General features: G+C 43.4%; 1 protein-coding gene across 3 annotated transcripts in view; it reads right to left on the reverse strand.

The window, feature by feature from the left end:
* The window catches only part of BICRAL (BICRA like chromatin remodeling complex associated protein), a 96,765-nt gene that overhangs the window by 39,798 nt on the left and 29,208 nt on the right, over positions 1-27,759 (reverse strand). The window contains exons 3-7 of one of the 3 annotated variants that reach the window (XM_053600933.1): positions 21,552-21,655; positions 11,664-11,709; positions 10,620-10,668; positions 10,463-10,531; positions 1,709-3,385 (exon numbers count right to left, since the gene is read on the reverse strand). In XM_053600933.1, the coding sequence (XP_053456908.1) occupies positions 1,709-3,385; positions 10,463-10,531; positions 10,620-10,668; positions 11,664-11,704 (1,836 nt within the window). In that variant the 5' untranslated portion in view covers positions 11,705-11,709; positions 21,552-21,655. Of the gene's footprint in view, positions 1-1,708; positions 3,386-10,462; positions 10,532-10,619; positions 10,669-11,663; positions 11,710-12,488; positions 12,777-21,551; positions 21,656-27,759 lie in introns of those variants that run through there. The other 2 variants (XM_053600935.1, XM_053600932.1) reach the window with 2 other exon arrangements.

Here is a 27,759-nt window from a genome sequence, read left to right on the forward strand (position 1 = left end):
TGGTTTTACCAATTGTCCACAGTAATTTATCTGCCCACCAGCACCAGTAACAACAGGCTCACATACTTGGTCAAATTAGAGTGAGCTCAATCTCTCCCCTATATGCTCCCTTCTGGTGTGAGCCAGTTAACTACTGCTGAGTCACACTGAGTACTTGAGCCTTTCTGATTGGTACCCCAAAAGCAGCTGCAACATCTTCACCCTGTCCATAGTCATAGGACCTAGTGTCTTGCTATACAATGTAAGTAAATAATCTAAAATAAGCTTTCTCTCTCTATATATTTTTTTTAGACAGAGTCTCACTATGTCGCCCTTGGTAGAGTACCGTGGCATCACAGCTCACAGCAACCTCATACACTTGGGCTAAAGTGATTCTCTTGCCTCAGCCTCCCAATTAGCTGGGACTACAGGCGCCAGACACGATGATCGGCTATTTTTAGTGGGAGGGTCTCACTCTAGCTCAGACAGGTTTCCAACTTGTGAGCTCAGGTGATCCACCCACCTCGGCTTCCCAGAGTGCTAGGATTACAGGTGTGAGCCACCATGCCCGGCCTTAAAATAAGCTTTCATTTTAAATGCCCACAATAATACATTTCACTGTCTCTGTATGTATATATATGTATTTATATATATATATAATATATATACACATACATATATATGAATATATTGAATATTTGGCCACTATTGAATATTTGTTATTTGTCAGAGACCATGCAAAATGTTTTGTGTAAATTATCTCATTTCATCTTCTTGATAACTCCATGAGATGACAGTATTATTATTCTCATTTCACTGATGAAGAAAATTAAGTCTAGAAAGGTAAGTTATGGGCGGTGCCTGTGGTTCAACGGAGGTGGTGGGTTCAAACCCAGCCCTGGTCAAAAAAAAAAAGAGAAAGGTAAGTTACCTTGCTCCACATGGTAAAACTTAGATTCAAACTCAAGAGTCTGACTTGGGAGTATCCATTCTAAACTACTATGTTATTCTGAATAAAACATTAAAAAAAAAAAAAAAAAAGACAATCAGTCATAAATTGACATTCCTTTTTTTTTTTAGAGACAGAGTCTTACTTTGTCACCCTGTGACCCTCAGTAGAGTGCTGTGGCTTCACAGCTCACAGCAACCTCCAGCTCTTGGGCTTAGGTGATTCTCTTGCCTCAGCCTCCCAAGTAGCTGGGACTATAGGCGCCCACCACAACACCCAGCTATTTTTTGGTTGCAGTTTGGCTGGGGCCGGGTTCGAACCTGCCACCCTCAGTATATGGGGCCAGCGCCCTACTCACTGGGCCACAGGTGGCCCCCCCCCTTTTTTTTAAAAGATAGAGTCTTACTCTGTCACCCTTGGTAGAGTGCCATGGCATCATAACTAACAGCAACCTCAAATTCTTGGGCTCAAGTGATTCTCTTGCCTCAGCCTCCTGAGTAGCTGGGACTACAGGCACCCACCACAATATCCGGCTATTTTTAGAGATGAGGCCTTGCTCTGGCTCAGGCTAGTCTCGAACCTGCAAGCTCAGGCGATCCATCCACCTTGGCTTCCCAAGTGCTGGGATTACAAGTGTTAAACCACCATGCCTGGTCCCATAAATTGACATTGTAAAGTTAATAAACTGGGAGCCTAGTATGAAAATTACATTCTAGTAAATACACATTTCATTTTTCCATTCTATAATCAGCCAAACACTTACATGAAAAGGAGCATTACCTGACAGAAGAACTGTTGCTGGGCTCCAGGAGTATTACTGAAGGTGCTGGTAGATTTGGAAGAAGAAACTGGAAGACGATGAGACACACTGACTGGTACTGGAGTCCTGTTTGGCTGGGTCAGCTGATCTCCCGTAAAGTTTGATCCTGATGCACCAGACTGAACTACAGACCCAAGACTAGGGTGGACAGAGCTGGTTGAACTGACAGCAGGGAACCGACTAGGTCCTGACATGCTTGTCACTGAGGGCATGGCGGTGAAGCCAGGTCTCCCCTGGGACACATTGCTTTGCCCAGGCGACAGGTGTAATACAGTTGGTGATGCCTGCTGCAAGGGCATCTGGCCACCAACAATCTGAGGAGAGGCATGATTGACTATCACTGGACTTCCAGAGGCAGCAAACGTCTGCCCAGACACTAACTGGACGGCGGTATTCTGGTTGTTGAGCATTTGTCCAGAATATGGTTGACTGGTCCTGAGCATGTTGGAAGAATTCCTGTTCAACATGACATGCTCTGAGGCCACTTGACCAGAAATGAGCTGAGGGGATTGAGTCTGAAGAAGTTGCCCATTTATGGTCTGGACGTGATGTACCGAGTTGGAACTGACGGAAAGGCTTGTAGGTATGAGGAACTGACTTTGGGGTGCATGAGGCTGGCTCATGGGGGAATGAATAACAATACTGCCCCCTGTGCTGCTCGATGCTTGTGAGGTGACCGGCTTTCTTGTATTTTGTTGTTGGTTTACAATGTTCACAGACATGTGTGGACCAACTACTGAGCCCTGGGGTGAACTTGCAGAAGCAAAAGAGATCCCTTGCTGTACGTGATGTTGCTGAATTCCCAAATTGTTCACATTGTATGTATTTTGCTGACCCATCTGGATAGGCTTTGGCTGTATATTAATTGGGACTTTATTTGAATTTGGTGCAAGACCCCTTTGTATGATGATGTTATGTACGGGTAAAGATGTCTGAAAATTTGTGCTGTTAAATGGAACGGTAACAGGCTGTGCTACTGGACTAGAGCTGGAGTTGCCAAACAAAGAGTTGCCATTAGGAGTCTGTCTATGAACCAGAAGCCCTCCACTCACATTTGATGGAGCTTGCTGTCCACTGCCCTTCAATATGATCTGAGACCCATCTAGGTTATTAATAGTCATCATGGAAGGATGATTCCCAAATGATCCAATTAACTGTATTTGACCAGAACCACTAATGTGACTGCTATTAGACAAATGCTGGCTGGGAACACTGATCCCCACGTGTTGCATAAAGCCATGTTGCACACCCACTGTATTGCTTGCAAATGATGCTCCAACAGGAACGTGCGTCACCCCTATAGGCTGCAGCGTCTGACCTGAGTAATTAGAAACATTAGAAGCCTGAGTAAAGGATGCTGATGAAGAAGGATGAAGCTGAGCTTGTGCAAATTGTTGGCTTGAACCTATACTGGCATCCAAATATGCCTCTTCTGCCAATGTCTGTTCAGTGATATTGGCCTCCTGCAAGGATTTCTGAAGAATGTCGAAAGGTTGGTCCTCACTGAGATCAGGAAGAGGAGAAGACTCAAGTTCATCTTCAAGAAACTGAAGGCTACTTGAAAGCGGCAGTCCATCACTGGGCCCTTCTCCAAGCTGGTTGCTTACACCTTTGAGGGATGACTTAGGATCAGCATTCTAAAAAAATAAGCAGTATGTTACATGGCATATCCAATCTTCGAAAAAGATACATTAAAAAAAACCTCACTTTTGAGTATGGTGTATCTTTTTTTTTTTTTTTGGCCGGGCTGGGTTTGAACCCACCACCCTCGGCATATGGGGCTGGCGCCCTACTCCTTGAGCCACAGCGCCGCCCCACTTTTGAGTATGAATAAAGCATAAGAGTTTGCTTTCCAGGCATAATTCTCTGAACTGTTCTTTTTACTCTGATTTTTCCTTAGTAATAATGCTTAATATTATGTTTGTAAATACAGTAGAACCTTTGTACGTTGACCAAACTGATCAATATACAGAGGTGGTCAACATAAGGAAGTAGGCCTACTGTACTTTTTTTTTTTTTGAGACAGAGTCTCACTTTGTCACCCTCTGTAGAGTTCCATAGCATCATAGCTCATAGCAACCTCAAACTCTTGGGCTCAAGCAATTCTCTTGCCCCAGCCTCCCTACTAGCTGGGACTACAAGCACCCACCACAATGCCTGGCTATTTTTTTTTTTTGTTTGTTTAGCAGGCCCAGGATGGGTTTGAACCCACCAGCCCTGGAGCATGTGGTGGGCACCCTAACCACTGAGCTCCAGGCACCCAGCCATTTTTGTTTGTTTGTTTTTGAGACAGAGTCTCACTTTGTTGCCTTCAGTAGAGTCTTGTGGCGTCCTAGTTCACAGCAACCTCAAACTCTTGGGCTTAAGCAATTCTCTTGCCTCAGCCTCCCAAGTAGCTGGGACTACAGGAATTTGCCACAACACCGGGCTGTTTTTAGAGATGAGGTCTTGCTTTGGCTCAGGCTTGTGTCAAACCTGTGAGCTCAGGCAATCCACCCACCTCGGCCCCCCAGAGTGCTAGATTACAGGTGTGAGCCACCGTGCCTGTCCCAGGCCTACTGTACTGATATGTACATGTGGTGCATGTCCAGTCTATGAAAATTAGGTCAACTTAAGGAGGTGGTCAATGTAAGGAAGTGGTCAACTATGGAGGTTCTGCTGTATATGTATTCATCACTCTGGTGAGTTAATTTACAAAGTACAGATAAGTAACACAAACATACTGAGGACAACCTAGAGCTTAGCTTCATTTTTTTAAGATTATGCCCAGTCTCCTTTTGGCAGCCAAAATGAAGTTCCATCCCTTTGTGACTTCTGACTGAAGCAAGAACTGCAAAGACATTTCAATGGACCTTCCCACATTCACAGGAAGATTATGTCTTCCCCTCTTTCCAAAGAGCTGAGACAGAAGTACAATGTTCAGTTCATGCCCATCTGAAAGGATGATGAAGTTCAGGTTGTCCAGGGGCACTAAAAAGGTCAGCAGATTGGCAATGTAGTCCAGGTTTACAGGAAGAAATACGTCATCTACACAGAGCGGGTACAACAGGGAAAGGCTAAGGGCACAACTGTCTATGTGGGTATTCACACCAACAAGATGGTTTTTACTAGGCTTAAACTCGACAAAGACCACACACACACACACCAAAAAAACTTGAACACAAAGCCAAATCTTGCCAACTAGGAAAGGAAAAGGGCAAGTACAAGGAAGAAACCACTGAGAAGATGCAGGAGTTAAATAATCTTTTTTTTTTGAGACGGAGTCTCACTATGTCTCCCTGGGTGGAGTGCCGTGGCATCACAGCTCATAGCAACCTCCAACTCTTAGGCTTAAGCAATTTTCTTGCCTCAGCCTCCTGAGTAGCTGGGACTATAGGCGCCCACCACAACGCCTGACTTTTTTTGTTGTTGTTTTAGCTGGCTGGGCCTGGGTTCAAACCTGCCACCCTCAGTATATGGGGCCGGTGTCCTATGCACTGAGCCACAGGTACCGCCTGTAGGAGTAAAATTATCTTATATACAACTTTCATTAAAAACTGTTAAAATGAGGGCAGTGCCTGTGGCTCAGCGGGTAGGGTGCCGGTCCCATATGCCGGAGGTGGCGGGTTCAAACCCAGCCCCGGCCAAATTAAAAAAAAAAAAAAAAAAAAAAAAAACTGTTAAAATGAAAAAAAAAAAAAAAAAAAAAGATCATGCCTAGTCCAAGGCTTGAGTGTGACTCAGCCCAAAGTTTGTGTGTATCCAGGAGAGAGCTATGTCTCATTCTTGATTTTTTCTTTTTATTTTTTAGAGATATAGTCTCTTCTGTTGCTCAGACTAGAGCACTGTGGTTTCAGCCTAGCTCACAGCAACCTCAAACTCCTGGGTTCAAGTGATCCTAATACCTCAACCTCCCAAGTAGCTGGGATTACAGGCACCTGGCATGACCCCTAGTTTTTGTTTTGTTTTTTTTCCTTCTATTTTTAGTATAGACACAGGGGTCTCACTTTGCTCAGGCTGGTCTTTAACTCCTGAGCTCAAAGGATCCTCCTACCTTGACTTCCTAGAGTACTAGGATTATAGGCCTTAGCCACACACGAGCACCCGGCTTCATGTCTTGTTCTTTATACCTCAGAAGTCTAAGTGGATTTTGGGAGCTCTAAGTATCTAGAAAGTCTCTATTCTCCACCACCCAGGCAAGACCAGTGTAGACAAAAACAAGGTTCCAACATAAGATAAGTGAATAGTCATTTGATTTCTCAGAAGTAATCATCTTATTAAGATGCTTTATGGCTAAGTGCAATGGCTTGCGCCTATAATCACAGCACTTTGGATTTAGGAGGTCAAGGATTGCTTAAGGACAGGAGTTTAAGACCAGCCTGAGTAACACAGTGAAATCCTATCTCTACAAAAAACTTAAAAAAAAAAAAAAATTATCCAGGCTTGGTGCCTGTGGAACAGTGGTTATGGCACCAGCCACATACATCAAGGCTGGTGGGTTCGAACCCAGCCCAGGCCAGCTAAATAACAGTGACTACTGCAGTAAAATATAGCCGGGTGTTGTAGTGGGCGCCTGTAGTCCCAGCTACTTGGGAGGCTGAGGCAAGAGAATCGCTTAAGCCCAGGAGTTGGAGGTTGCTGTGAGCTGTGATGGCACATAACTCTACAGAGGGCGACATAGTAAGACTCTGACTCAAAAAAAAAAAAAAAATGCTGATACCTGGATAATTTGGAAGGCTGAGGTAGGAGGATGGGTTGAACCCAGGAGTTTGAGGTTATAGTGAGCTATAATTGTATCGCTATACTCCAGCCTGGGTGACAGAGTGAGACCCTGTCTCTATTGTTTTTAAATGCCTTAAAAACCACTTAAGTATATAACAACATATCTTTAAGTAAAGCTAGCTCATGCAGACTGTTTTAAAAAAAAGCAAGTGTCCTATTCAAAAGTAAAAGTCAACCAACATTTATTAAACACCTATTTATATGTTAGCTTCTGTCCTTAAGTAGTACATATTCCAACTAGAGAAAACAACACAGGCATTTGAGGAGAACTGAATATAGACAATGATAGATAAAATACATTCCACTGGCCCACAGTCTTTTATGAGAAGTGTCGAAACTAAAAAGAAAATGATATGGAATCAACAGCTATTTAAAGTAAGGTGAAGACAGTAAGAATGTATTTAATAATACTGTACACCTAAAAATAGGTAAGATGACATTTTGCTATATGTACTTTACCACAATTTAAAAAAGAGAGAGATGAAGAAAAAAGTTAAAAATAAATTAATAAGAATGAGTACTCCTAGCTGGGCATTGTGGCGGGCGCCTGTAGTCCCAGCTGCTTGGGAGGCTGAGGCAGGAGAATCATGTAAGCCCAAGAGTTAGAGGTTGCTGTGAGCTGTGTGACGCCACAGCACTCTACCCAAGGGCAGTACAGTGAGACTCTGTCTCTACAAAAAAACAAAAAAAAAAAAGAATGAGTACTCCAACTTGCAAAATTGTAGAGATTCTCAGCCCTAGACTAAGAAGGTAGTAGGAATGGATAATGGGAAGAACCAGAGAGAAAAGCCAAGACTAGTTCATGTGACACTCCATCAATATGGTGAACTGGTCTGAGTCAGGTGGGTGTCATCTTAGGACTTGAAGAGTCATTGGAAAGGAAAGAGGATTTTTTTTTTCATTTCAGAGAAATATCAAGGTCAACAATGAATACTTCCCAAGTGGTAATAAAATAGTTTAATGTTTTTCTCTTTGTTTGTTTTTGGGCTAGTTGATTTGGCAGGGGAGTTGTTACACTCTCTAGTGGATTTCAACTTTCTTTTTTTTTTTTTTAATTGTTGGGGATTCATTGAGGGTACAATAAGCCAGGTTACACTGATTACATTTGTTAGGTAAAGTCCCTCTTGGGATTCCAACGTTCATGGCCACCATTCTGCTCAGTTTAATGTTTTTACAGTGCAGAAATGAAGAGACCACAAATGGGGGTTTAAACAAACACCCATATTTTTCAGAGTGTCTTTAATATTTTCACTACACCTGATATCATGCAATAAAAGTTCCTAACAGGGCGGCGCCTGTGGCTCAGTGAGTAGGGCGCCGGCCCCATATGCCGAGGGTGGGTTCAAACCCAGCCCCGGCCAAACTGCAACAAAAAAATAGCCGGGCGTTGTAGAGGGCGCCTGTAGTCCCAGCTACTTGGGAGGCTGAGGCAAGAGAATCGCTTAAGCCCAGGAGTTGGAGGTTGCTGTGAGCCGTGTGACGCCATGGCACTCTACCACCGAGGGTGGTAAAGTGAGACTCTGTCTCTACAAAAAAAAAAAAAAAAAAGTTCCTAATAAATGCATATTGAATGATGCAGCTTGAAAAGTAGAATTAATATTCACATGGAAGAAGGAGAGTTGGTAAATAAAAACCATTAAGTTGAGGGAGAGGCTAAATATTTACTTTATGGGTTTAATGGTGTCACATGCAGTGATTACTTATTCAAAATGAAAGTCAGATATGCTACTGGCTTATGAGCCTTCCAGGAAACCAGTGCTGTGACTTAAAACTACTTTAGCAGGCAGGGTGTTATGCATGACATGATCTGACATAGCTCACACACATGCAAACACTTAAAAGAACAGTGCATCTCTAAGGACTTTCTGAACACCATTCTATTTTTTTTTTTTTTTTGCAGTTTTTGGCTTGGGCCGGGTTTGAACCCGCCACCTCCACTATAGGGGGCCGTACTCCTTTGAGCCACAGGTGCCGCCTGCACCATTCTATTTTATAAAGACAATAAAACCCTGACAATGACAAGTTAATATTTACTAAGTCCTGGGTGGCGCCTGTGGCTCAGTGGGTAGGGCTCTGGTGTCATATACCAAGGGTGGCGGGTTCGAACCCGACCCCAGCTGAACTGCAAAGAAAAAAAAATAGCCAGGCATTGTGGCGGGCGCCTGTAGTCCCAGCTACTCAGGAGGCTGAGGCAAGAGAATCACCTAAGCCCAGGAGTTGGAGGTTGCTGTGAGCTGTGACGCCACAGCACGCTACTGAGGGCAATAAAGTGAGACTCTGTCTCTAAAAAAAAAAAAATATATATATATATATATATTTAGTATTTACTAAATACTATACCAAGTGTTTTCTTTTTTTTTGAGACAGAGTCTATGTCGCCCTTGGTAGACTGCTGTGGCTTCACCGCCCACAGCAACCTCAAACTCTTGGGCTTAAGTGATTCTCTTGCCTCAGCCTACCGAGTAGCTGGGACTACAGGCGCCCACCACAACGCCCGGCTATTTTTTTGGTTTTAGTTGTCATTGACGTTTGGCAGGTCCAGGCTGGATTCAAACCTGCCAGCTCCAGTATATGTGGCTGGCGCCCTATCTGCTGAGCTATTGGTGCCGAGCCTATACCAAGTATTTTCTATGAATGAGTAAATTAATCTTAAACACCCTATAAGGTAATTCAATTATTATTCTGGTTTCATAAAAGAAAATTTAACCTCACAGAAATCAGAGATCTAGGGAGTCATCTAAAGTTACACAGCTAACAACTGGCAGAGCAAGGATTCAAACTTGGGTAACCTGACTCCAGATACCACCCACAGTGAACCAGGCCAATTGAAAAGATGAAGGTGATACAAGGCTTAAACAAAGTAATCTCAATATAGTCTTTAGACAGGGTACTCCCATTCCCCAGGGGATGCTGTTATGGATGCTTCTAGAGGTTAAGAACTTGGGTTCCAGAACCTGGTGGCCTGGGTTAGAATCCCAGCTGTCTAACTCGTGGCTGTGTAATACTGGGCCAAGTAACTTAACCTCTCTGTGTTTTAGTTTCCTTAGCTATAAATTACTGATAATAACAGAACCACTTTATGGAATTATTGTGAAGAATAAATGAAGTTAATATATGTTAAGCCCTTAGTGCTAAGCACACATTAAATGCTTAACAAGTATCAGTCACCTTTTTTTCTTATTTAAGATGAAAATGATTTGTAAATTACAGTAATTAAGAATGATTTCTTTCAAGGAGCAGTGAAGAAAAGAAAATGACTTTTTTTTTTTTTTGCAGTTTTTGGCCGGTGCTGGGTTTGAACCTGCCACCTCCGGCATATGAGGCCAGCGCCCTACTCCTTTGAGCCACAGGCGCTGCCCGAAAATGACTTCTTTAAGGCTTATATTATGGCAGCACCTGTGGCTCAGTGGGAGGGTGCCAGCACCATATACTGAGGGTGGCAGGTTCAAACCCGGCCCCGGCCAAACTGCAACAAAAAAATAGCCGGGCGTTGTGTCGGGCGCCTGTAGTCCCAGCTGCTTGGGAGGCTGAGGCAAGAGAATTGCTTAAGCCCAGGAGTTGGAGGTTGCTGTGAACTGTGTGACGTCTTGGCACTCTACCGAGGGTGATAAAGTGAGACTCTGTCTCTACAAAATAAATAAATAAATAAATAAAGCTTATAAGGTTCAAAACTTTCTAATAGGACTTTCTTAGGTTATAACATTTCTGAGTCATTTTAGGAAGAAAGTCAAAAGCTTAGGAAAATGGCAACACAACTCTTCTGTAGCTTGTCCTAATTGACTAAGTTAAAAGTAGAAAATGTCCACACAATTTAACAGATTTTCATCCTACGGAAATTACAAAGGACAAGGTAAGGATGCTTATCATGATACAAAAGCAATTAAAGCCTCAATTGGGAAGGCAACAATGAGAGAGAAACCACTTGATCTTTGCATTCAGTTTCCAATACTCACACTAGAGTTGGCGAAAATTGAATTTGAATTGGCTGCAGAATATCCTGCATTAGTCAGGTCATCATTGTTCTGTAAAGGTACAAATTCAAGAAAGTGGTTACTTTAACTACAAAGAAAAAACAAAATTTATGTCTGTGACACTCTAAGTATTACTTACAGATTTATTACCAGGTCCATGTAGAAAATAGTTTAATGCTTGTGGGTCTCTAGAAAAGAAAAAAAGAAAGAGAGAGAGAAAAAATGACAAACAAATACATTACCTACATTTAAGATCAATTTTTCCTAAAGTAAAAAATAAAATGAAAGGTTAACCCTGAGTGGAATCCTCTTCCTATTCTAAAACAATTTTATTAGTAGTTCTTTGTTTTATTTTTATTTTGATGTTGTCCTATTTCCTGTTATCACTCATTTCCGTCTCCTGGGATTTGTTAGAGAACAAATTGAATAAAGGACTACTGAATTATGACCTCTTTGTTAATCCATATTTCTTTGTCTACTATGTCTGTGATGATTGTTTAATTTTTTTTTTTTTTGTAGAGAGAGTCTTACTTTCTCACCCTCAGTAGGGTGCCGTGGCATCACACACTTCACAGCAACCTCCAACTCCTGTGCTTAGGCGACTTGCTTGCCTGAGCCTCCCGAGTAGCTGGGACTACAGACGCCTGCCACCATGCCAGGCTATTTTTTTGTTGCAGTTTGGCCGGGGCCAGGTTTGAACCTGCCACCCTCGGTATATGGGGCCAATGCCCTACTCACTGAGCCACAGAAGCCACCCAGGATTGTTTAATTTTTACTTAAAAAACTACCAGTTTTTTTTTTTTAATTTTTAGTTTTTTGAGACAGAGTCTCACTACTATGTTGCCCTTGGTAGAGTGCCATGATGCCACAGCTCATAGCTCAAGGCAACCTCCAAATCCTGGGCTCAAGTGATCTTCTAATCAGCTTCCTGAGTAGCTGGGACTATAAGCACCTGCCGTAGTGCCTGGCTAGTTTTTAGAGACAGGGTCTCACTGTTGCTCAGGCTGGTCTCAAATTCCTGACCCCCAGCAATCCACCTGTCTCTGCCTCCCAGAGTGTTAGGATTATAGGTGTGAGCCACTGCGCCAGAACCCACTACCAGGTCTTAATATGCTATTAGGTTGTGTTAGTTTAGCAAACCTAACTCATTTGGTTTACGCTGGCTTGGGAATGACCATCTTACCCAATAAGATCAAGGAGACACGAGTCATCATCATCATCCATGACAACTAGAAAGGAAGAGGAAAGCATTTTCAGCAAGGCAGATTAAAGCCAGAAGTAGCATTAATACAACATAAAAATATACCTTACACTTTTCTCGATAAATAACTGTGTAATTCATGTGAGCTTTTCCTCTGATTGCTTATTATTTGCATGATTTTTTAAATTTTGTGGTCATTCAAGAGGTAAAGTAAACTTTTTATTGAAAACAAAGCAACTTATTAGTCAGAAAAGAATCCAGACAAATCAGATAGTTGGCAGCAACTGCCTTTACATGCAGACTCCCCCAAGGGACTAAAAACCATGAACAGTAATTTCCTCAAAATGTAGAATGAACAAGGGGAAAATAACATTTTTGTTTCAGGATAGATCTCACAGACATAGAGGTCTTTTAATTTTGTTATTTGATGTTTCCAGCAATTTAGACTTCTTCCCATATTCTGGCTATCTTTAGGAAGACAGAAAAGCAGGTTCTCCCTGCATTTCGAGACAGAAGACTCAGTGTCCTGTCCCCAAAGTTGGACTACTCCAGGCTCTGGCCTGCAGGGCCAGGGGCCTTCTCTCTGCAGCAGCACCACCAATGTTCAATTCCAATGTATATCCTAACACTGGAATCTTTAAAATAGAAACTCTCAACCCAAAGTTCACTCCTGCGCCAAGCCCTGTCACTCTCTCCCCCGCCAGCGACAACATCAAGCTTAGCCAGCAAAACGACTGTGCTTTGGCTGAAACAATAACAACTGTACAAATTCCAAGAGCAGTTTCCCCCGAGATCCGGTAAACTTACACTAGTGATCCGACACCTGGCAACACTGCTTCACACCCATTTCGAGCCATGCGTGGAATAATTTACATCACGGAATGCCAGGGCCAAGAGTTCTGGAGCAGTTGGAAAGGGCAGTTGTGAATGGCAGTTGGACGGAGGAATGAAATCCTGAAGAGATGCGGAGAAGAGGGACACACCCGAGGAAAGGAGAAGGGACAGTCTCTGCTAAGTGTTTTTCATCTGTTAAAACTGCGTCTTTCTCTCCAGTTCCCCCAAACTTCCCATTCTATCAGTCACACAAGGCCAAACTAAGATACAGTTTACTCCTGCCACATGGAAGGTCACTTGCTTTCCTCGGGAAGTCTGGAAGGGTAAGTACCCAGATGTGGGGCCTTCCCCTTGGCGAGTGAATTCCTTCAGCTGCTGAATGATCTGGGAGATTACAATCCATTTTAATAGGACCCGATGGAGAGGACAGATGACGGGTGAGAAAGGAGGAAGAAAGAGTGGGACAGCTTACCAAAAGGTGACATCCGAGGCCGAAAGTGACAAGGGCAGCCAACTAGGTGAAAGCTGCCTTTTAGGACTCAGACCTGGAGTACTCAAGGGCACACTGACAAAACTGTACCAGTGTAACATGATTTTGAGGAATAAAAATGGGATAAGAAGGAACAGTAAATATATAGACTAGATATATAGGAATCAAACAAATATACAAGAATCTGTGTGAAGGTCTTCCCTTAAATCCTGATGATATTTAAATGATAGAATTGCATTAACCTCAGCTCATCATCATCCCGGGCTTGTCTCCCAGACATCACAACCGCATGGAATAAAGAAGCCAATTATGATGTATCATTAAGCCAATAAAGTAGATATGATTTCTTTACTTCAGTATGAACACTTAACCTGTATCCTTTTAAATTTATTTTTTAAAGTGTTTAACAGTCTCTGGTAAACTAATTAATAAAAATATGTGAAAGAGAGTCTACACCAAAAAAAATCATTTTGACAACTCTCCCAGGTTTCCTCTCTCCCTTACACTCTGACCTAGTTCCTCTGCTTGATGAGATGCCCTACAGGCTAACAAACTGAGACGTGTCACTGTCACTAGTACTTTTAAGTGCAGAGAACTTTTACTACCCCAAAGTTCAAAGTGACAAACTATTCCTTGAGTAGCCCAAACCAAAGAACAATTTTATGATATTGAATGAAATTAAAAGACATTGTGTATCCTCTCTACCAAACAAGCACCTGCTTGTCCTTGGGGATAACCACCTCTTATCAGTGTCATCAGGATCCCCACCCGACATCATACTCCTCTAGTTCCCAGTAGGTTGAACTCTAGGAGACTTTATAGTCAAGGATAACCTGAATTAAAAAAAAAAAAAGGACCTTGAGAATTCTACTTTTTTTTTTTTTTGGATAGAGTTTTATTTTTATTTATTTATTTATTTTTGTAGAGACAGCGTCTCACTCCATGGCCCTCGGTAGAGTGTCGTGGCCTCACACAGCTCACAGCAACCTCCAACTCCTGGGCTTAAGCGATTCTCTTGCCTCAGCCTCCCGAGTAGCTGGGACTACAGGCGCCCGCCACAACGCCCGGCTATTTTTTGGTTGCAGTTTGGCCGGGGCCGGGTTTGAACCCGCCACCCTCGGTATATGGGGCCGGCGCCCTACCGACAGAGCCACAGGCGCCGCCCCTGGATAGAGTTTTATTTTGTCACCCTCGGTAGAGTGCCATGGCCTCACAGCTCACAGCAACCTCAAACTCTTGGGCTCAAAGCGATTATCTTGCCTCAGCCTCCCTGGTAGCTGGTACTACAGGCGCCCACCACAACACCCAGCTATTTTTTTTTTTTTTTATTAAATCATAGCTATGTACATTAATGCAATCATGGGCATGATGTGCTGATTTTATCTACAATTTGAAATGTTTTCATCAAACTGGTTAACATAGCCTTTACAGCATTTTCTTAGTTATTGTGTTAAGACATTTATATTCTACACTTAGTAAATTTCACATGTACCCTTGCAAGATACACCATAGGTGTGGTCCCACCAATTACCTTCCCTCCAGCCAGCCTCCCCCCTCCCTGCCTCTCTCTGTCCCCTTCTTCTTGGGCTATAATTGGGTTATAGCTTTCATAAGACTATAAATTGGTTTCACCGTAAGACTGAGTACATTGGATACTTTTTCTTCCATTCTTGAGATACTTTGCTAAGAAGAATATGTTCCAGCTCCATCCATGTAAACATGTAAGAAGTAAAGTCTCCATCTTTCTTTACGGCTGCATAATATTCCCTGGTGTACATATACCACAATTTATTGATCCATTCATGGGTTGATGGGCACTTGGGCTTCTTCCATGACTTACCAATTATGAATTGGGCTGCAATAAACATTGTGGTACATATATCTTTGTTATAATGTGATTTTTGGTCTTCTGGATATATACCTAGCAGAGGAATTGTAGGATCAAATGGCAGGTCTATTTTTAGATCTCTAAGTGTTCTCCAAACAACTTTCGAAAAGGAATGTATTAGTTTGCATTCCCACCAGCAGTGTAGAAGTGTTCCCTTTTCTCCACATCCACGCCAACATCTCTGGTTTTGGGATTTTGTAATGTGGGCTAATCTTACTGGGGTTAGATGATATCTCAAAGTAGTTTTGATTTGCATTTCTATGATGATTAAGGATGATGAGCATTTTTTCATGTGTCTGTAGGCCATGCATCTGTTTTCTTCAGAGAAGTTTCAAGACCCTTGCCCACACTGAGATTGGATCACTTCTTCTTTTCTTGCTAATATGTTTGAGTTCTCTGTGGATTCTGGGTTCACCCAGCTTTTTTTTTTTTTTTTTGAAACAGAGCCTCAAGCTGTCGCCCTGGGTAGAGTGCCATAGCATCACAGCTCACAGCAACCTCCAACTCCTGGGCTCAAGTGATTCTCCTGCCTCCGCCTCCCAAGTAGCTGGGACTACAGGCACCCGCCACAATGCCCAGCTATTGTTTTGGTTGTAGCCGTCATTGTTGTTTGGCAGGCCCGGGCTAGATTCAAACCCCCCAGCTCAGGTATATGTGGCTAGCGCCTTAGCCACTTGAGCCACAGGTGCCGAGCCATACACCCAGCTATTTTTTAAGGACAGGGTCTCACTCTTGCTGAGGCTGGTCTTGAATTCCTGAGCGCAGGCAATCCACCTGCCTTGGCCTCCCAGAGTACTGGAATTATGAGAATTTACCTTTTATTTTTATTATTTTATGCATTATATTGCCAACTTTACTTATGAAGAATTATACTTTTTAAAAGGCCACACTCTTGGCTGGGCTAGGTGGCTCACACCTGTAATCCCAACACTTGGGAGGCTGAGGTGGGTGGATTGCCTGAGTTCACAGGTTCCAGACTAGACTGAGCCAGAGTGAGACCTCATCTCTAAAAATAGTCAGGTGTTGTGGCGGGTGCCTGTAGTCCCAGCTTCTCCAGAGGCTTAGGCAACAGAATCACTTAAGCCCAGGAGTTTGAGGTTGCTGTGAGCCTATGATGCCACAGCACTCTACCCCGAGTGACAAAGAAAAACAAACACATAAATAAATTAATAAAAGGCCACACTCTTTTCTGACTTTATTTTTTATTTTTTTTTTTTGTAGAGACAGAGTCTCACTTTATGGCCCTCGGTAGAGTGCCGTGGCCTCACACAGCTCACAGCAACCTCCAACTCCTGGGCTTACGCGATTCTCTTGCCTCAGCCTCCCGAGTAGCTGGGACTACAGGCGCCCGCCACAACGCCCGGCTATTTTTATTTTTTGTTGCAGTTTGGCCGGGGCTGGGCCTGAACCCGCCACCCTCGGCATATGGGGCCGGCGCCCTACCGACTGAGCCACAGGCGCCGCCCTCTTTTCTGACTTTAAAAAGATTCAAACTAAAAGAGATGACCCTTATCCCTGTACCCCCAGCTTTAAACAGTGCCAAAACACAGTCACAATGTAGACTAATAGAGGGTTTCCTCCCTCCGAGATGACATACGGTCCCCCAAAATAAATTGATTTCAGTAAAATTGTAAAAATTGATTATGATTCTGAAAAGACAACCTAAAAATAAGACGCCAATGACTCAAAGTGAGAAGTTCTATTTTCTTTGGAAAGATTCTCCCTCTATGGGCGGCGCCTGTGGCTCAAGGAATAGGGCGCCAGTCCCATATGCCGGAGGTGGCGGGTTCAAACCCAGCCCTGGCCAAAAATCACACACACACACACAAAAAAGATTCTCCCTCTACTTCTGGGCTCTTGTTGACTCTCTTTTCTAATTCAAGTAATAACCTGGGAATCACTAGAGAAGTAGCTGGCACCAGGTGAATTTTATGAGTCTGTGGGAAAGATGAGTTCCCCCTCTGAGGGAAAATCCCTAGATGAGTGTTTAGAAACTATTTCTTGGCCCAACAAAGGTGAATAAGACTCATTATACCTGGTAATAACAGCTCTGGACAACAGCATTTGTCATGGAAAGAAGGGAGTGGTAGCTCTTACAAAGTCTTAGATAATACAATCCAGAAATCACTGGACACCTGAGTACCACTCTAAAGCGAATACAGTAGAACCTCTGTAAGTTTTTTTTTTTTTTTTTTTGAGACAGAGCCTCAAGCTGTCGCCCTCGGTAGAGTGCCGTGGCATCACAGCTCACAGCAACCTCCAACTCCTGGGCTTAAATGATTCTCCTGCCTCCACCTCCCAAGTAGCTGAGACTACAGGCGCCTGCCACAACGCCCAGCTATTTTTTGGTTGCAGCCACCATTGTTATTTGGTGGGCCCAGGCTGGGTTTGAACCCGCCAGCTCAGGTGTATGTGGCTGGGGCCTTAGCCACTTGAGCCACAGGCACCGAGCCAGTTTTTTTTTTTTTTTGCAGTTTTTTGCTAGGGCTGGGCTTGAACCCGCCACCTCTGGCATATGGGGCCAGCGCCCTACTCCTTTGAGCCACAGGCGCCGCCCAAACCTCTGTAAGTTGATCACCCACGGGACTATAACAAATTGGCCAACATACAGATGTGGTCAACATAAGAAACTAGGCCTACTGTACTGATACGTACATGTGGTGCATGTCTAGTCTATGAAAATTAAGTCAACTTAGGGAGGTGGTCAGTGTAGGAGTGTAGAGAGGTGGTCACTCTATGGGATTCTATTGTACTTAAAATTATTCCTAACTATATCAACAAATACCTTGAATAATAATGTTTAATTGAGAAAGAGAACAAGGAATAAAAGTGACATTTCAAATCAGTACGGAAAAGATATTAACCATAAGGAGAAGAAGATGGATCCATACCTCACATCTTACACAAAAATAAATTCCAGATGAATTTAAGAGTAAGAGGGGTAGGGAGAAAGAACCTTAAATTGCTGGAACAACATGCGGGATAATTTTTTTTAATTGTCTTTTTGTTTTTTTGAGACAGTTTCATTATGTCCCCCTCTCAGTAGAGTGCTGTAGTGTCACAGCTCACAGCAACCTCAAACTTGATTCTCTTGCCTCAGCTTCCCAAGTAGCTGGGACTATAGGCACCCGCCCCAACACCCAGCTATTGTTTTGTTGCAGTCATTGTTTTTTAGCTGGCCTGGGTTCAAACTCACCAGCCTGGGTATATATGGCCGTTGCCGTAACCACTGCTACAGGTAACACGCCTTTTAATTGTCTTGGAGTGGGAAAAGTCTTTTGTCCTAAGACACAGAAGTCATAAAAGATTGACAAATTCAACAACATAAAATTTTAACATTCTGCATGACAGGCAGGTGCAGCGGCTGACACCTGTAATTCCAGCACTAGGAGGCTGGGGCAGGAGGTCTGCTTGAGGCTGGGAGTTTACACAGCAAAGTTGGGATCAACTTGGACAGCAAAGTGAAACTCTACAAAAACAAAATTCTTCATGATAAAAGAGAAAACACATAAGAAAAGTCAAAGACATAAAAAAAGTACAAATAAAAAAAACCCAGGAAAAATTTTTCCAATTAATATCACAAAGGGCTTTTCTCCCTAAAACATAAAGATCTGCCATAAATAAGAAAAAAAATTAATCAGGATCACTGTGGAATAAAGTAGGAATTATCAATTCATTAAAAAGGGCCAGGCATGTTGAGTCATGCCTGTGATCTTAGCATTTTGGGAGGCCAAACCAAGGAGGATTGTTTGAAGCCAGAGTCTGAGATCAGCTTGAGGCCAAGAGGTCAACATAGCCAGACCCCATCTCTGGAAATAATAGAAAAATTAGGGCTAGACAGGGTGGCTCACACTTGCAATTCTAGCACACTGGGAGGCCACAGCAAGTGGACTGCTTGAGCTCAGGAGTTTGAGAGCAGGCTGAGCAAGCATTGAGACCCCATCTCTACTTTAAGAAAAAATAGTCTGGCATTGTGATGGGCACCTGTAGTCCCTGCTACTTGGGAGACTGAGGCAAGAGGATTACTTGAGTCCAAGAGTTTGAGGTTGCTGTGAGCTATGACACCATGGCTCTGTACCCAGGGCAATGCATAGTAAGACTCTGTCTTTTTTTAGAGACAGTCTCAAGCTGTCATCCTGGGTAGAGTGCCATGACGTCACAGCTCACTGCAACCTCAAACTCCTGGGCTTAATTAAGTGATTCTCTTGCCTCAGCCTCCCAAGTAGCTGGGACTCCAGGCACCTGCCACAACGCCCTGCTATTTTTTTTTGTTGCAATTGTCATTAGTGCTTAAGCTGGCCTGGGTCGGGTTTGAACCCACCAGTGTATGTGGCTGGCACCCTACCCACTGAGCCACAGGCACCACCGAGACTCTATCTTAAAAAAGAAAAAATTTAGGTTGGGCAAAGTGGTTTATGCCTATAATCCTAGCATTTTGGGAGGCTAAGGCAGGAGGATCACTTGAGGTCAGAAGTTCCAGACCATGAAGTTTACTAAGTAGGGTATAAGGGTTTGAACACAATAATTAAGAAAATGCCATGAAGGCTATGTTAACCAGTTCAGTGAAAATATTTCAGACTGTATATGGAACCAGCACATTGTACCTCATGATTGCATTATTGTACACAGTTATGATTTAATTTTAAAAAAATGGAAAAAAAATAGTTCCAGACCAAGTTGAGCAAGAGTGAGACCCTGTCTCTACAAGAACAATTAGTTGGGTATGCCACCACACTCGGTGAGTGAGGCAGGCGAATCACCTGAGCACAGGAGCTTGAGGTTGTAGTAAGCTATGATGACACATTGGATTCTATCCCTGGTGACAGAGCAATACCCTGTCTCAAAAAAATAAAAGAAAAAGAAAAAAGGCCTGGTGCGGTGGTTCATGCTTGTAACCCTAGCACTCTGGGAGGCTGAGGCTGGTAGATCACCTGATCTCAGTAGTTTAAGACCAGCCTGAACATGAGCAAGATCCCACGTGTACTAAAAATAGAAAAACTAGCCAGGCATTGTAGCAGGCACCTGTAGTTCCAACTATTCAGGAGGCTGAAGTAAGAGGACCTCTTGAGCCCAAGAATTTGAGGGTGCTGTGAACTATGACACCATGGCCCACTACCCAGGCCAACTGAGTAAGACTCTTGTCAAAAAAAAAAAAAAAAAGAAAGAAAGGGCCAGGTGCGGTGGCGCATGCCCATAATCACAGCACTCTGGGAGGCTGACGCGGTGGATTGCCTAAGTTCATGGGTTTGAGACCAGCCTGAGCAAGAGGGAGACCTCGTCTCAAGAAATAGCCAGGCGTTGTTGCGGGCACCTGTTGGCCCAGTTACTCACGAGGCTGAGGCAAGAGGATCACTTGAGCCCAAAAGTTTGAGGTTGCTGTGAGCTATGACACTATAGCACTCTACCAAAGGAAACAAAGTGAGACTCTATGTCAAAAAAAAAAAAAGGTTTTGCTAAGGACTAAGCTAGGGTGGGAAATTAGGAACTTTTTTTTTTTTTTTTTTGTGAGACAGTTTCACTATATTGCCCTCAGTAGAATACTATGGCATCACAGCTCACAGCAACCTCAAACTCCTGGACTTAAGTGATTCTCTTGCCTCAGCCTCCCAAGTAGCTGGGACTATAGGTGCCCGCCACAATGCCCAGCTATTTTTTGTTGCAGTTGTCATTGTTGTTTTTAGCTGGCCCAGGCTGGGTTTGAACCCACCAGCCTTGGTGTATGTGGCTGGCACCGTAACCACTGTGCTACGGGTGCCAAGCCGGAAATTAGGAACTTTTATACACAGACAGAGTGTAGACTGATACAACCTCTAGAAAGGTCAATTTAGCACTATCTTTCAAAATTTTAAGCGTAGAAATGACTAATACTAGTCACTGGGAGGGAAACTTGGTGGCTGGGGAACAGAGGAAGATGCACTCATTTACATGTCCTTTTGTATCTTTTGGATTTGGGGACACATGCATGTAAGACCTATTCAAAGAAAGAAATACAGCTAATAAAACAAGAAGAAGGAGACAGAGTACGCTGTGAAACAGAAGAACTTCAAGTCTGCTTACCCCCATTAAGCATACTCTAGACGACAAAGACTCAGAACACTTTAAAGCAGCCTCGTGGCCTCAAGAGCAATCTACATCTGCTGTCTGAAAGGAAATACTGTATCCTAAAAACAGTTTGATTTTCATTAAGGTCACAGAAAGACTTCAAAGACCTCAAAGACAGAGATATAAAGGAAGATTACAGACTATGTGTATTTCAATTTTTTTTTGAGCAGAAGGAGAAAAATCTAAGCTCTTATAACAAGAAACATTGGTTTCAAGAACAGATATTTCAGGAAAGCTAGCTGTGAAAATCAATTCTGCCTATTTAAGATACTGTAAGCCAGTGGTATTGGAAGAAAATTATGCCTGAACTTTGAGAGTCATAAAACAGGATTTCAAAAACTTCAGAAACTGAAATTTCTACTACAAATGGTTTTGTTTTCTCCCTCATCTGCTTTTCTTCTTCCAAAAACATGGTCTAGCAAAGATGATGAGACCACCAAGACTCGATAAACAGGCTATTGTTCCGAAGTACGAAGAATTACTGACGTTTGCTTTATTTGTATTAATTTAGTATGGTATGAGTCATGATTTCCCAATAATTTAAAAACGAATTTACCTCTACAAGATCCTGAGGTTAGCAAATGGATTGTTGACTTTATTTAAGCAGCCAGGAGCTAAGGAATAGTTGCAGTCTTCAGAGTCATGTTTTCTCTGCCTGACCTATTAAAGGTATAATGAGCTGCAGTTACTTTTATTTTTACACACATATTTAACATTTTTTGTGTTCTTCGTTCCTTTAAGTAAATCCAGATTTCCATCTGATAAAATTTTCTTTAACATTTTTTGTAGGGCAGGTCAACTGATAAGGAATTCTTTCAGTTTTTGTATATTTATTTATTTTTTATTGAGACAGAATCTCACTCTCACGCTGGATAGAGTGCCATGGTGTCATAGCCCACAGTAACTACAAACTCTAGAGCTCAAGCGACCCTCTTGCATCATCTTCCTTCATAGATGGGACTATAGGCCTCTGCCATGCTGGCTAGTTTTCCTTTTCTTTTCCTTTCCTTTTTTTTTGTTGTGACAGTCTTACCCTGGTGCCCTGGCGTCATAGCTCACAGCAACCTCAAACTCTTGGGCTTGAGCAATCCTCTTGCCTCAGCCTCCTAAGTAGCTGGGACTATAGGCACCCTTCCACAATGCCCAGCTGATTTCTTTCTTTTTTTTTTTTTTGAAGCAGAGTCTTACTTTGTTGCCCTCAGTAGAGTGCCATGGCATCACAGCTCTCAGCAACCTCAAACTTTTGGGCTTAAGCGATTCTCTTGCCTCAGCCTCCCAAGTAGCTGGGACTGCAGGCGCCCATCACATTGCTCAGCTATTTTTAGAGACGAGGTCTCGCTCTGGCTCAGGCTGGTCTTGAACTTGTGAGCTCAGCCAATCTATCCACCTCAGCCTTCCAGAGTGCTGGGATTATAGGTGTGAGCCACTGCACCCGGCCACCCAACTGATTTTTTTTGTAGAGACAGAGTCTCACTTTATGGCCCTCAGTAGAGTGCCGTGGCATCACACAGCTCACAGCAACCTCCAACTCCTGGGCTTAGGCAATTCTCCTGTCTCAGCCTCCCGAGCAGCTGGGACTACAGGCACCTGCCACAACGCCCAGCTATTTTTTTTGTTGCAGTTTGGCTGGGGCCGGGTTCGAACCCGCCACCCTCGGTATATGGGGCCGGCGCCCTGCTCACTGAGCCACAGGTGCCGCCCCCAACTGATTTTTTAAAAGAGACAGGGTCTTGTTCTTGCTAGTCTCTTATCTCCTAAGCTCAAGCAATCCACCCGCCTCAGACTCCCAGAGTGCTGGGATTACAGGTATGAGTCACTCACTGCACCTGGCACTGGATCTATTTCTAGTGATTATTTTTATTTTTATTGTTGTTGTCGCAGTTTGGCCGGGGCCAGGTTCGAACCGGCCACCCTGGGTGTATGGGGCTGGCACCCTACTCCTTGAGCCACAGGTGCCACCCGTATTATTTTTTTTTTTTTAAGAGACAGGGCCTCTTAAAATAGCTAGGTCTGTTACCCAGGCTGGAGTGCATTGGCATCATCATAGCTAACTATAACCTTGAACTCCTGTGCTCAAGCAATCTTCCTGCCTCAGCCTCCTGAGCATCTGGGACTATAACCCCGAGCCACCAAGCATGGCTAATTTTATGTTTATGTGGGTAGAGATGAGGGTCATATGCTGTGGTGCCAAGGCTGGTCTATTTTTTTTTTTTTTTTGAGACAGAGTCTCAAGCTGTTGCCCTGGATAGAGTGCCATAGTGTCACAGCTCACAGAAACCTCCAACTTTTGGGCTCAAGCAATCCTCTTGCCTCAGTTTTTTGTTGTTATTTTTTTTGTTTTTTTCTATTTTAGCAGAGATGGGATCTCGCTTTTGCTCAGGCTAGTCTCAAACTCATGAGCTCAAGCAGTCCATCTGCCTTGGCCTCCCAGAGTGCTAGCACTACAGGCGTGAGCCACCTCACCCAGCCCAAGGGATCCTCTTGCCAGCCGATTCTCTTGCCTCAGCTGGGACTACAGGCACCTAACATAACTCCCTGCTAGTTTTTCTTTTTCTTTTCTTTTTTGAGACAGAGTCTCACTATGTCACCCTTGGTAGAGTGCCAATGTGTCACAGCTCACAGCAACCTCAAACTCTTGGGCTTAAGCGATTCTCTTGCCTCAGCCTCCCAAGTAGCTGGGACTACAGGTGCCTGCTACAACACCCAGCTATTTTTTGTTGTTGCTGTTGTAGTTGTCATTGTTGTTTAGCAGGGCCCAGGCTGGGTTCGAACCCTAACCACTGGGCTATGGGCGCCAAACCTAGTTTTTCTATTTTTAGTAGAGATAGGGTCTCACTCTTTTTTTTTTTTTTTTTTTTTGTAGAGACAGAGTCTCACTTTATGGCCCTCGGTAGAGTGCCGTGGCCTCACACAGCTCACAGCAACCTCCAACTCCTGGGCTCAAGCGATTCTCTTGCCTCAGCCTCCCGAGTAGCTGGGACGACAGGCGCCCGCCACAACGCCCAGCTATTTTTTTGTTGCAGTTCGGCCGGGGCCGGGTTTGAACCCGTCACCCTCGGTACATGGGGCCGGCGCCTTACCGACTGAGCCACAGGTGCCGCCCAGGGTCTCACTCTTGCTAAGGCTGGTCTTGAACTTCTGGCCTCAAGTCATCCTTCAATGCTGCCTCCTGAGTTGGCCTTCCAAAGCACTAGAATTGTAGGTGTGAGGTGCTGTGACCTGCCATGCCCGGTCATTTCTGATTGGCTGCCAGACAATGTTAATTTTACATCACCAGGTGCTGGATATTTTTGTATCCCTATAGATATTTTTGAGCTTTGTCTGGGACAAAATTAAGTTACTCAAAAACAGTTTGAATCTTTTGAGCTCTGTAAATCTTTAGTCTAAGACTCATATACAGAGGCAATACCTTTCTGAGTACTTCATTTGATGTCACGAATTACAAGGATTTTTGCACTCTTGCAGAGGGTGGGAACACAGACTATTTTCTGCCCTGTGTGAACTCCAACTAGTATTTCCTCCAACCCTTTTGACTGGTTCTTTCCCAGGACTTGGGTAGTTTCTCATGCATATCAGTTATCAGTTTAAGATTTGAGGGAATCCCCCCATAGATCCCCAGAGTTTTCTCTTTAAGCATTTCTCTCTCTGTGTGTCTTTCTTTTTCTGGTACTCTCCTCTGTGAACTTAAAGCCATTTTCACCTCCTGGCTATATAAGCAACTCCAGCAAGATCTTCAGACTCCCTTCCTGGGGGTTATGGCCTAGGAACTCTCTTAACAGTAAACTGGGCAAATATAGGGCTCATCACATTTGTTTCCACATTTCAGGAGTCACTGTCCTGTGCTGCCTGATATCCAATGTCTAAAAACTAGCATTGGGTCAGGCACAGTGGCTCATGCCTATAACGTTAGCACTCTAGGAGGCTGAGCTAGGAGGATTGCTTGAGGCCAAGAATTTAAGACTACTCTGAGCAAGAGTGAGACCCCATCTCTACAAAAAATAGAAAAAATTGGGTGGCACCTGTGGCTCAGTGAGTAGGGCACCAGCCCCACATACCAAGGGTAGCGGGTTCGAACCCTGCCCCAGCCAAACTGCAACAAAAAATGACGTTGTAGTGGGCACCTGTAGTCCCAGCTACTTGGGAGGCTGAGGCAAAACAATCGCTTAAGCCCAAGAGCTGGAGGTTGCTTGTGACACCACGGCACTCTACGGAGGGCGACAAAGTAAGAATCGGTCTCTTAAAAAAAAGAAAGAAAGAAAAAATTCGATAGGCACCTATAGTCCTAGCTACTGGGGAGGCTGAAGCAGGAAAATCACTTGAGCCCAAGAGTATGAGGTTGCAGTGAACTATGATAATGCCCCTGCACTCTAGCCCCAGGCAACAGAGTAAGACTCTGTCTCAAAATTAAATAAATAAAATAAAAATAAAAACCATGTTTCATACATTTTGTCTGATTTTTAACTTTTTTACACAGGAAGTGAAATCTAGTCTCTGTTACTCTATCTTGGTCTTTATAGTCATTTTTCTTTGTTTTTTTGTTTGGGAGATAGAGTTTTATTCTGTCACCCTGGGTAGTGGCATCATAGCTCACAGCAACCTCACAACCCTGGGCTCAAGTGATCCTCTTGTCTCAGCTTCTGGAATAGCTGGGACTATAGGCGTCCGCCAAGACATCTGGCTAGTTTTTCTATTTTCAGTAGAGACAGGGTCTCGCTCTTACTCAGGCTGGTCTGGAACTCCCAAGCCGACCGCCGTGGCCTCATAGAGTCTAGGATTACAGGCATGAGCCCCTTATAGTCATTTTTTAGGTTTTGAAAAAGATCACTTTCCAAGGTAAAGGACAATAACAACAATGAAAGGGTGGCACCTGTGGCTCAAGGAGTAGGGCGCTGGTCCCATATGCCGGAGGTGGGGGGTTCAAACCCAGCCCCAGCCAAAAACCACACACACACAAAAAAAAAACAATGAAAAAAAAGAAAACAAAACAGAGGTAAAGAACCTTTTAAGAGTTCATTAGCATATGAGATTAGCATATCTTGAATATGCTTGGAGGATAAGAAAAAGGAAGGAGGACAGACACTTAAATAGTTTGCAGTTTTCTCCTGTGTTTCATTTTCTACCCTGAAGAATAGCTTATGGAGTAGGAATTCTTATCCTTAATAAAGTTCTCCAAGGGGTACAGAGAATATTCACTATTCATTTAACAAACATTAGCAATAGGTACTATGTTAGATGTTGGGACCAGCAAATGAATATGACATAAATGTAATTACAAATGCAAATATCCTAAACATTCTGTAGGACTAGAAAAGCAAGGCTAAAAAGTAAACTATTGTGTTTAAGCAAACAGTTTTCCAATGAGTGTTATGATCAAAAAGTTATGCTGCAATAGCCATTTACCCAGGATAAGTAACTGCTTATGTCAATAAGGATATGAAGTATTGTTATCCTATTCCTTTTACTATATTGTAATTGTTCTGGGGTGTTAAATTTTGTAATTGCAAGACTTCACCTTCTGGCATGGGTCCTGCTTTGAAGGAACTCTCTCTTGGAAGACGGACATGCAACGATTCATTATCGTTGTGATATGAGGAAAGCTAGGGGTTTTGGCAGGGGTTCGTAGGCTTCTTCAGGTGAAGTCATTGGGACTCTTGTGAAATAATGACATCTTGCTAGAAAAAAATGACAATATTTTCATAATTATATCCATTTGTAATGAAAAGGACCTGTCCAACTCAACATAACTGGCTTGGATTTTTTTGTTATTATTCAACCAAAGATTTCTTCATTCATTTTTCTCACCAGCTACATACAGCCTTCTAACAGCAGGAAGAGAAGGTGAAAAAGACTAAGAAAAATTATTAGGAAAAAACTTAGAAATTCCTCAAAGTTGGGAAAGATGACCATTAATATTGGCAATATAAAATTTTGGTTCATCTCATGAAATGAAGAATTTGAAGGCCTTTCGAATTGCAATGAGGTGAGGTAGAAATAAGCCCAATACATTAAGCAATTCAGCTGGCAAAATAATGTGCTACAACATGGTAGGGAAAAGTGCCCAAGCCTAAGGGCAACTAGGAGAATGTCTGGCAAGGCTTTACAGGGAGAGGCTAGGGACACATGCGGAAAAACACTGAACTTGAAAGTCACTGGGCCTGTTTTTGATAATGACATTGACTAACCATGTGATTATAAACAAGTTCAATCTCTCAGGGACCCTCTATTCCCATCTCTAAAAGAAGTTAATAGAATACATAAGTGATTTCTAAACTTTCTTCCGTGGGAGCTTGGGTTCCCTAAGGTGTCCAGTTGTCTTGGAGGCCTAAAAAGGTTAGTGGCGGCGGCACTCCTGACACTCCTACTTCTCCCCCTCCACACACATCCATCAACTAAGTGACTCAACTCTTACTGAACTGGAAGAAAAAAGTTTGAAAATCATTTAACTTGTCCAGCTTCCAGAATTCCCAGAATTGAATGGTTTATCTTCTATTCCAAGGGAATGACCATCAAGAGTGGTCACTCTAGGGCAGCCCCTGTGGCTCAGTGAGTAGGGCGCCGGCCCCATATGCCAAGGGTGGCGGGTTCAAACCCAGCCCCGGCCAAACTGCAACAAAAAAATAGCCGGGTGTTGTGGCAGGAGCCTGTAGTCCCAGCTGCTTGGGAGGCTGAGGCAAGAGAATCGCCTAAGCCCAAGTGTTAGAGGTTGCTGTGAGCTGTGTGACATCATGGCACTGTACCCGAGGGCGGTACAGTGAGACTCTTGT

Source organism: Nycticebus coucang, chromosome 9, assembly GCF_027406575.1.
Source record: "Nycticebus coucang isolate mNycCou1 chromosome 9, mNycCou1.pri, whole genome shotgun sequence".
Lineage (NCBI taxonomy): Eukaryota > Metazoa > Chordata > Mammalia > Primates > Lorisidae > Nycticebus > Nycticebus coucang.